Here is a 10,795-nt window from a genome sequence, read left to right as displayed (position 1 = left end):
GAGTGAGCTCAAATGCAGCTAAAGGCTATGGCTAGCAACAGCCACGAGGTCCACTCAATGCCACATAAACATGGAAGAAAAGGCACAGCAGGGCACGCTGATAGGTTACGCGAAAGGTTAGAAGCACCAGTTAAGGCACGTGAGACGTCACAGTACACAGGCAGAATGCTTGACAGTGTCTGAAATACAAAAAGTATTAGTTTGCAAAAGCCTATAGAACGAAGTTTCACATGAATCAGGTCGTAGAGAAGTGCGCTCCATCAAAGAAACCCATGAGGACTCAGAACTGTTTGTGGTTACTTTTACTGTAACTGAAGATGAGGCTGGCGCACATGCAGACAGAGAATTTGGATGCGAAAATTTAAAGACAATATTCAAACTGGATACCAGTGCACAGACCAGCATCATCCCCTCATGGCAAATAAGGGGCACTCTTCCTCTTAAAACCATGGATTTTTTTTTGTCTTGTTGTGATACAGCCTGAGTTTATAATCGGTCTATAACAGGGGTGGGCAATCTCAGCCCACGAGGGCCGGTGTCCTGCAGGTTTTAGGTGTGTCCTCGAACCAACACAGCTGATTTAAATGGCTAAATTAGCTCCTCAACATGTCCTGAAGTTCTCCAGAGGCCTGGTAACGAACTAATCATGTGATTCAGGTGTGTTGACCCAAGGTGAGATATAAAACCTGCAGGACACCGGCCCTCGTGGACTCAGATTGCCCACCCTTGGTCTATAATCTTTAGTAATGTAATTGATCTTAGTTTCCCCAGTACCCTTTTGTCTTTACCCTGTTTGGGGATGAGGATTATTATGCCTGTTCTTTGTTTTCTATGTTTCAGAACTTGGTTGTAAGTCCATCCAACCTTTCAGTGCAGGTTTTAGAATCATGTCCAATTTCTCTGACTTTAGGTCAGAGACACACTATAAATAATTCATTCATTTATGAACATGAAACCTTTTATTTTTTTCCACAACTTGACTATATGCAGATGAATAAAGTATAAAATTGCAAAGCTTCTTTGCTTTTTTGTTGTTTTACATGGTTGCATGGTCATAAATGGTTGCATTTTTAACAGCTCATGGTTTTCCTGATACATTTATTTAACGTATCATATTTTGCCACACATACCTTATTGTAGAATTCTGTAAGAGAACCTTTTGTTTCAAATTGGCTTGAAAGGTTTTTTTTATTGAATAAATCATGCAAATAAAGCAAAACAATACTAGATTTCCTTGACAAACAATCACCAATGAACATCTATATACATTTCATACTTTATTGGCCTCCTAAAATGGAACTCATTCAGTAAAGAACACCTGCTGTTACCATTTCTGTCCTTTAAATCTACATTTCAGTGACATTGCAAAACGAAAAATACTCCTAGCAGACACAGTGAAGGATCTGAAATGACTAGCATATAAAAAAATTGAACTGTGTGTTAATCTTTGTGTTATTTTATTGTATTTTTTTTATTACTTGTCTTTTATTATTTTATTCTATTATGATTGATGTGTTGCTGTTTTAAGAAACTGGCTGTATGGCACTTTTGAACTGAGCTGAGGAGAGAGAGGGGGAGACAGAGGTGACATCGCGCTGTCTGCCGTTATTTGTGGGAGAATCGATTCTGGCGTAAGATGAACGGAAGAGAGATGATATTGCTTGTGATGCTCTGCGCTTCCTGTTCTTCTCCATCACTCCTCTTTACGCTTCCCAGGCCGTGCGGCGACTGAAGCCCCCGCAAATATTCCCGTCAACAGGAGGAATTCCACACAGATCCGAGCCGTCCTGGACCTCTGCTGGCAAACATCCGCGGGTACGGGCCTGTTTATCCCCATTTTCCATCACCTGTCTTTCTTACAGCTTTCCTCTTACAGCAGCTTCCTCTACAAAACATCAAATGTCAGGAGACGCAAGCCGGCCTGTCTTGTGCTTTATTCCTCCTCTGGAGAGGTGATGGGAATCCAAGTCGCCTTTTAATTCGTGGATTGTTGACTTTATCGCCTATTCAAGGCTGACGTGAGTCTTTATGAGGTAAAGAGATTTATGTGATGTCAGACTAATGTGAGTGATGAAGAACGGGTTTCGTTTGGTTGTTATATCGGCTCCTGTGTACATGTCGTGCACAGATATGCGTGCTTCTGCATGGAGGGTGTGTGCTCGCAGTATGTAGCTTATGTTGTTCGTGCGGGGGGGAATCACCTGTGTACAAACGCTTGCGTTTGCATTTCGCTGGATTCTACGTAAATGTCTTATTTTTGTCTGTGTAGCCTGTTTGTGTGATCACATCTGCTCAGATTACTACACGTCCTCCGTGCACACAAAAACACGGGCCGGAAAAAACGCAATTCGCTGCAATCCGCGCACACAGAAGGAATAAGAAGAGGAGAAAGAAGCCATATTTGAATCATCTTGTATCACAAATCAAGCCTTTGTGGTGCATTAACAGTTCCATGTGACACTTCCAGCTTCTAGACGTTTCCAGAGTGAATGCAGGCGGAGGAGGATTTGGTGGGATGGTCCTTCAAAAAGGCTCAGAGCGTTAAAAGTAACAGTTCATCGACGATATTCACGATTCAACAATAATTAGTCATTTGTAACTTGATGGGATGTGACCGTACACAAAACACACGTCTGTGTGTTCTCAGTGCTGCTGAGGCTTTGTGCTGTGATTTGGCTGCTAGTCTATAACTATTCCAAAGCACACATTACTGTCACCAACGTCACTAATGAATATATGCAGTTCTGTGCTGTAGTGATAAAAACAATACAAAACAATAGTCTCACCTTTAGAGTTGTCCTAGAATAAAATACTATAATATCACATGAATGTTTGGACCCCATCCTGCAACATCTCTGAATGGAGAAGAAGCAATTCTTTGACAATGTAAATGATAATTATCAACCATAAGGTAGATTTAACAAAGTATTTAAGTTTAGAGGTTTTATTCGCTTTGCAGATTATTTAGGTCTTTTCTATGCTGAAGACAATATATTTTAGAACCAACTAATAAAGGGTACAACAGTACGCTACCTAACACATTTAAATAATTAAATTATTGTATAGGAAGAGAAATATGGAAATGTTAAAAATTAACTTTGGATCAGTGTGATTTCAGCTATGCTAAAATGAAGGCAGCAAAAACAGAGCTTTCTTTGAACCAGCGACGGCCTGCATTTTAAAACTGACCTCACAGCTTGCTACAAAAAATAATCTCAGTTCAGCTACAGTTGTCCTGCTGCTCTGCACAGCCAGCAACCCACCTGGTTCTCCAGGTGTCTGTAATCCAGTCAGCCACAGCTCCACATCCCATCGGTGACCCATTCAGCCCAACAGCGATTATTGTTTTTGGGGGTTTTTAATCGAACGACTGCCTGCTAGTTTCTATGTTAATGATTAAAAATTTGGGGCGATCGCGGCTCAAGAGTTGGCAGTTCGTCTTGTAACCGGAAGGTTGCCGGTTCGAGCCCCGGCTCGGACAGTCTCGGTCGTTGTGTCCTTGGGCGAGACACTTCACCTACCGCCTACTGGTGATGGCCAGAGGGGCCGATGGCGCGATATGGCAGCCTCGCCTCTGTCAGTCTGCCCCAGGGCAGCTGTGGCTACAACTGTAGCTGCCTGCACCAGTGTGTGAATGTGAGAGTGGATGAATAGTGGAATTGTAAAGTGCTTTGAGGGCCCCGAAAAGCGCTATATAAATGCAATCCATTATTATTATTATTAAAAACAGCTAAAGTGACTGTTGAAAATGACTAATAGTTAATCTGCTATAATCATAAAGGACCAGTAGCACACATCGTTGCAAGAAAAGTGTGTTTCTTCATGAGGGTTTCCACTACTTGCACAGCTTTTCAGCTGCTTCAGGTCCCAGTACTCGAGTAGAGAAGGCACGGTTAGGTTGTGCTTGCCGGCTATGACACGAAATCCTAATCCCACTGCTCCACCCCTCCTCTGCAGGTGAGCCACAAACCATACGACAATGGCAAACACTACTGTGTGTCCCAGCAATATTAAATTACAACTGTTTAATGCTTTAGTTTTGTTGAAACAGGAGCTTGACCTCTCAAAAATTCCTCCTAAAGTGTTGTTCAGTATTACCTACGTTGACTGTTAGTGAGAGGACCTGTGTGCTTGCCTGCCTGCAGCAGAGGTGTCTAAAGTTGTGTCGGCTTGAGGAGGCATTTATGAGACTGCTGATATTTGCTTTTTGAAAGTGTTATTTAATATTCGCTTTTAGCATTGATTATTATCTGAGTAAGCTTTTTTAACTACCACCTTTACGACCTGGGTAACAGGCCGGGGTTATAGATATGGACTGTGGAGGACCTTTAAGGTCATGTGTAAGCGGTGCAATGGATGTAGTGATATGAAGTGATTTTGTCACTTTCCATAAGTCACACAATAATTTGTATTGTGCGTTCCAGTTGAGTCTTCTTTGTGTTTAGGCTGTGATTAGCTGATTTTTTCTGCTGCTGCTCTTTGATTCTTTGCTCTTTGTGGATTTTTGTATCTAAATGAATTCCACCAGATATAAGTAAATGCAATATGAGCCATCATATAAAACCAGCATGAAAGGTGCAATTAAGTGAGTAAATCGAATCATCTTAAACTTATTGATGTCTGCCATCCTTGATGTAACCGTACAGTGACACAAGCATCAGTCTGCTCTGCACCAGACTAACCAGTTGAGCCTGCATTAAGCTGTATTTAACTGCTTGGTATTTTTATGTAACTTTTAAATAACCCAAAATTTTATACTTTAGTTTGCTTTGCAAGATGCTTTACAAAATAGCCATATATGCATTGATCCAATACCTGACTTGGAAAAAAAAACAACCAAAACAAACAATCAATCAGTCAATCAGAACTGAATGGATGGATGAATATTTCCGTCCATCCAGTCAGCCATCCATTTTTATCCAGGTTCAGTTAGGACAGCAGTCAGAGCAGAGAAGCCCAGGCTTCCCTCACCCCAGCCACCTGTTGGGGACACAGAGATGTACCTAAGCCAACCAACAAATGTAATTTCTCTAGCAAGTCCTGGCCTCGAACCTCCTCACCAGTACGAGATCCCCGGAATACTTCAGCAGGCATCCTAGTCAGATTCCCGAACCACCTCAGCTGGCTCCTTTTGACGAGTAGGAGCAGCGCACCCGGGCGAGGCCAGCCACTCTTTGAAGAAAATTCACATATGCTGGCTGTATCCGTCACATGCGGCACTCCACCCTTTTCCAGCTGAGAACCACAGTCTAGGACATAGGTGTCGAACTCCAGTCCTTTTAACTTTTCCATGTGTCCGACTGTAACACACCCGTATTAGTGGGTCATTAGCAAGACTCTATGGAACTTGACTCCATGCTGAGGTGGCAATTCAGCCATTTGATTCATTTTACAGCAGCTCATGACTGAATGAACATGTGCAATAAAAGTACTTTTAGAATAGGATTTTTTCACAAACTTAGATTTATTTAAAGTTACTTGAGGTTAGGGGTTGACACCTCAGCATGCACTCAGTTCTTACCAATGACCTACTAATTTTATTCAGGTGTGTTGCAGCAGGGACACATTTAAAAGTTTCAGGAGTCCTCAAGGACTGGAGTTCAACACCCGTGGTCAAAGTGCTAATTCTCATTCTCACGTTTCACAGCCAACAGAACCGCATCCTCACCAAAGAGGAGACCCTCCCTGACTTGGCTACCCCTAGATATCCGATCCATGAAGAGAATCTGTGGCAAAGGCCAGCCACCAGAAAGGTGTTTGACTTACTTGCTACAGTTGTAGAGCTTGAATGGCCCATAACAACAGCCCCAACTCCTGAAACTCCCTCCACAGGATACTCCGAGGGACTTGGTTGAATATTGTCTCCAAGTCCCGAAATTACATATGTACATTGGTTGGCCAAATGCTCACAACCCCTTGAATATCTTCAAGAACATAAAGAGCTGGTTTAGTGATCCACGACCAGGGCAAAAGTGGCTTTATTTCTCCTGAATCCAAGGTCTGACTAATGGATGGACTCTTCTCTCGAGTACCCTGTGATAGACTTTCCCTGGGAGGCTGAGGAGTGTGATCCTCCTGTAGATGGAGCACCCCCACTGGTCCCCCTACTTATGTAATCGGAAGGTAGCCAGTTCGAGTCCTGGCTTGGACATTCTCGGTCGTTGTGTCCTTGGGCAAGACACTTCACCCGTTGCCTACTGGTGGTGGTCAGAGGGCCCGGTGGCGCCAGTGTCCGGCAGCCTCGCCTCTGTCAGTGCGCCCCAGGGCAGCTGTGGCTACAATGTAGCTGCCATCACCAGTGTGTGAATGGGTGGATGACTGGATGTGTAAAGCGCTGTGGGGTCCTTAGGGACTAGTAAAGCGCTATATAAATACAGGCCATTTACCATTTACCTACTTAAACAGGGGAGTCAACAACCTAGTTTTCAAATCCAGAGGCACCCAAACCCCCAAACCCACGCAAGGACGTGTCAGTCCTGACAGCCCTACATCATCCAGAATCTTCAGGAACTGAGGGGGAATCTCACCCGCCCCAGGGGTCGTCATGGGCCTGCGTGCAGTTGTTTAACAACATCAGTGTGAGAGCATTGAAGTCCCCAATAGAGTCTCTGTGTGGAGCACTCTCCAGCACCTCATCCAGGGATTCTGAACTGTCATTTGGCACTTAGGTACAAACAATAGTCAGGACCTGGGGCCTGAGGAAAACTCCAACGCACAGGCAGCGAGCCAGGGGGATACATTTGCACCACTGCCTCCCATTGGGGAACTCCAGGGTGGAGTCCACTCTCCAGAAACTGGTTCCAGAGCCTCTTGGCATGAGCCCAACTATATCTGGTTGGTATCTGCCAACCTCCAGCACCAGGTCCTGCTCCTTCCTCACCAGTGAGGCGGCATTCCAGGGATCAGAGCACCAGGTCCTCCACCTCTGACTGCCTCCCAGTCCACTAAGGACCGTAGAATATTACATTACAGAGCAGTCCTTACCTTTGAAGAACACATCTTCAAAGGTAAAGATTCTTTTAAGAGATAGAGAGATAGAGATAGATCATGTCTTTTCTTTGGTAATACTTGCATATTAACACCCTCTTAGAATACTTTGGCTTTTAGAAAATTATTAAAGCGACTACAATGAAAAAACTGAGATGAGCTCATCCCATAATAGCAGCACTCACGTCTGATGTGGAGAATTTGGACAAACCTGTAATAGCATAACATCCTGACCTTGACAAGTACATTTTATAATAGTTTAACAACTTAAAGATACATAATAATACCCAGTGCGAGCAGAAAGACACGTGCAGAGATCAGAGGCTGACTTTGTTACTGGGGGAGGGTAATCGTTCATAACACAGGCTTGTAGGATTTGTACATAATAAAGTGTTACATAATGCACAGTACACATGCTCTGTGGCTCTCTGCCCTGCTCTCAAAAAACAAAAATGTCCACGTCGGAACTGATGTTTAATAAAGTTACATGTTTACAAATATATCTGCCCTTATTTTGACAACTAAACTGGATTTATGGGGAAATAATACGTTTATTAATCTCAACCAGAGTGACTACGAAGTCGTCCAAGGACAGAAGCAGGACATCTTTATTTAAATAGATTGAAGAACACAACTAGTGAGACAGTTTTGTCCTGAAGCCATATTTCAATGCAGAGTTCATTTGTCAGTGGAATATATTTAGCTCTCGGTTCATTTGTTTATAGAAGAGACAAATTTGGCTTTTCTTTTCTGTCTCTTGGTCCTTCTTCCTTTTCTTCCACAGACAAACTTGCCCTGCCTCTTTTTCTTAACCACTTATGACATTTAAATGAGCAAAATTGTCATCTCGATGTTGCCTATTTGTAGAAGCAACCTGATCTGTATTAAGTGATAATCAAGAAAAAAAAAAAAACAAAAGTAAATATTGGGTCGGGTCTTCACAGTTGAATTAATTGAATAAGTGAAAAGGTTTATATAAATATTGTCTTACAAAATATGCTTTTCCATATTTGATAATGTTGTTCTCTACACCTGAAAACTGTAGTGTGGCCCTGAAGGACAAATCACATGTCAGAGTTTAAGCACTAAAACTAAATCTGGAAATGCTACAAATAAAAAACAAAATATTTTAGGTCCCCACAACCTCAACAGATATTTTAGTCTATTAATTATTCACTTTAATAGTTACTCTTCCCCCGTCTCCCATGGAAGACGGAGGAATTCATAATCTGTTAAGTATTCACAATTTTTGAATATTTTTTAACAATGAGATTATTACAAATTATATATTATAAAAATCAGTATTTACTTCATAACTATGTCAATAAGCCTTCTGACTAAAATGTTGCTGCTTTACAGTCAAACTATTGTAACTAAGTACTTCTGGCTACAGTAGCTTAGCAAGTGTATCCACTCTGCTCAGAGCTGCATCCCTCTGTCCACACACAGGATGTGACTGTGGGTTTATTAGAAAATGTGTGGCTTAGAACAGGCAATTCATCACCCTGACACTTGTGCGCATGCACTTGCTGACACATATAATCAAACACACAAAAGCATCCGCCTCTCTTCTCCATCCAGAGAAAGTAATTTAAGGTTTCTTGTGTCTTTTCTTTCTCCGTGCTCCACCTCTCCCTGTCATTTAAACCCCATCTTCTTCTATTTGCTACAATGTTTCTCTCTTTCTGATCACCTTCTTCTTATAGTAGCTTTCATTCATTTCCTACATTATTTTTCATTTTCTATGGATTTGTATGGAGGACCAGAAGAGTCACATGCAGCAAATTAAAGCATTTTGTGCTTCAGTAATGAATTGTGCAAAAATAATAATAATAATAATCCATTATTAAATTAATTTATAATTTCATTTTGTGATTCTTTTATTTATCTAGATATCGTGATAGTAATGTATTGTTTGATAATTTAGTTTAAAATGAATTATGAAACCATTAATAAATATAAAAAGAATCAATAAGAAGTCCACGTTTTTTGCTCTAAGGTCATCATTTTATGTTAAAAACGTAGCCATCGTTGTCAAAGATAAGAGATGAAAACTTGTGTTTACCTGCTAACTGACCCATAGAGTTACATTTTGTTTTCAGTCAGGAGGAAAGACCCACTTTTAAATCTCTCCTGTCACCACATTATTGACACCAGGAACATAAAATAACACACTGTTGTGTAGAACAAGTCCTCGACACCCTCGCGGTTCAAAACGTATTTTGATAGGAGTAACAGCAAATTTAGACACATCTGACAGGGGTTTGCCACAGAGTACCAGTATGTTCGCTTTTACTGCAGTCTAACCTAATGCTGCTGACAGGTATTTCCAGTTGGTGAATTTAAAGGTATGTGAATGATAGAGCATTCTGATTGGCTAATTTTTTTATTGGTGGATTGGTCTGCAGCAGACAGATGGTTTAAATCTGGGCAGATTTAAAGAATCGCCTTTTCTGATTGGATGATCAGCACTGAAATCATTTACATGTCTGTAGTGGATCCTCCCACATTTTAACTCATCTGTATCTCCCCACTAACACACAGTTAGTCTTAAAATAAACCCACAAACGAGTTACAAACTAAAAATGATCTCACACACACAGTTGTTTTTTTATTCTAAATTTTCTTTTATCATTAGTCAGCTTTTTCTAATGTACATTATAAAGATGTTCAGCTACTTTCCGACTTTGAAACTTCTTTTTTATGTGAATTTCAGCTTTCAAAAGTTCTGCACTTTGTGTTCTTGCTACGTCACCTGTTCCCATGTTCTTGTGTTTCATTAGAAATAGAGTTGCAAAATTTTACAACAAAAACAACCAGGCAAAATAAAATTGTGCAGAAGATATCAGCCTCTTTGTCTCCTGCAAGATGAGCAGTGCAGATGATTGGATGAACCACAGGGATCAACTGCTGCCCAGACTGTGGACTTAAATTTCAACGCTCCAATTACAACTTCCAAGCAGTTCAACTGTTGTGGATTGTAACTCCTTAGATGAGTATAATTCAAGTGATTTGAGTCTGATTATCATTTGGCTTTTGCTTGCCCCTTCCTGATTTGTTTTAATAAATTATTCTGCAGTCAAAAAGACTAACGCTTTGTGAAACACGTAAAAACCTGAGCATTAGTTTACATCTTATAAATAGCTCTTACAGGTTAGTCCAGCCTACAGCCAACAGTAACAGATCTTTGGGGTTTTTCAACGTAGTTAGCAAGTGCATTGATATAGAGAGAACCTGCCAAGGTGGGTGTGGCTGGTGAAATTAGTACTTTAAGCTATTCCAGAAATAAATTTACCCTGTCCTGCTCTCACATATCAGAGGGCTTCTTCTGTGACAAGCTCATTATGGTGGAGGTCATCCTCTCTTCTTCTAATTTATGTTTTCTGGTTGAGATACGACCAAAGGCTCTCAGGTACTGGCCAGTTCTTAGTTGCTACCAAAAATCCCCTCTGGCATTTTTTTAAACAGCCTTCATAGTAATTAAGACTTCACGGGACAATGGCTGGAACTATTATAGAACTTAGTTTGTGGTCTTACATTTAGCAAAACCTGACAGGCGGGATGTTGCCACCCTCAGGTTCTTGGTAGAAAAGGCTGGCCTCTGATGACGTGTGCTGTCTTACCTTGTTGTTGAACATTTGCCACCAGGAGCCAAAGCATCATCCTCCTCTCTTTAATGGCAGGGGAGAGGTCTTTGGAAAACCACCAAGTTTCTGTTTTGAAGGAAAATTGACTTTGCAGCATTCCAAACTGCATCTTGGTAAAAACAGGAAATGAACTGTGGAATAATCCCTATCCGGTCGTTAAG

The 10,795-nt window shown here is 41.3% G+C and overlaps 1 protein-coding gene across 4 annotated transcripts in view; it reads left to right on the top strand.

The window, feature by feature from the left end:
* Positions 1–1,522: 1,522 nt before the first annotated feature.
* Positions 1,523–10,795, top strand: part of peli3 (pellino E3 ubiquitin protein ligase family member 3) — a 40,583-nt gene continuing 31,310 nt past the window's right edge. The window contains exons 1-2 of one of the 4 annotated variants that reach the window (XM_085153995.1): positions 1,523–1,631; positions 1,717–2,033. In XM_085153995.1, coding sequence (XP_085010121.1) covers positions 2,029–2,033 — 5 coding nt within the window. In that variant the 5' untranslated portion in view covers positions 1,523–1,631; positions 1,717–2,028. Of the gene's footprint in view, positions 2,034–10,795 lie in introns of all 4 variants that reach the window. The other 3 variants (XM_085153998.1, XM_085153996.1, XM_085153997.1) reach the window with 3 other exon arrangements.

Source organism: Neolamprologus multifasciatus, chromosome 3 (assembly GCF_963576455.1).
Source record: "Neolamprologus multifasciatus chromosome 3, fNeoMul1.2, whole genome shotgun sequence".
NCBI lineage: Eukaryota > Metazoa > Chordata > Actinopteri > Cichliformes > Cichlidae > Neolamprologus > Neolamprologus multifasciatus.
This window is presented reverse-complemented; position numbering and strand designations above follow the sequence as displayed.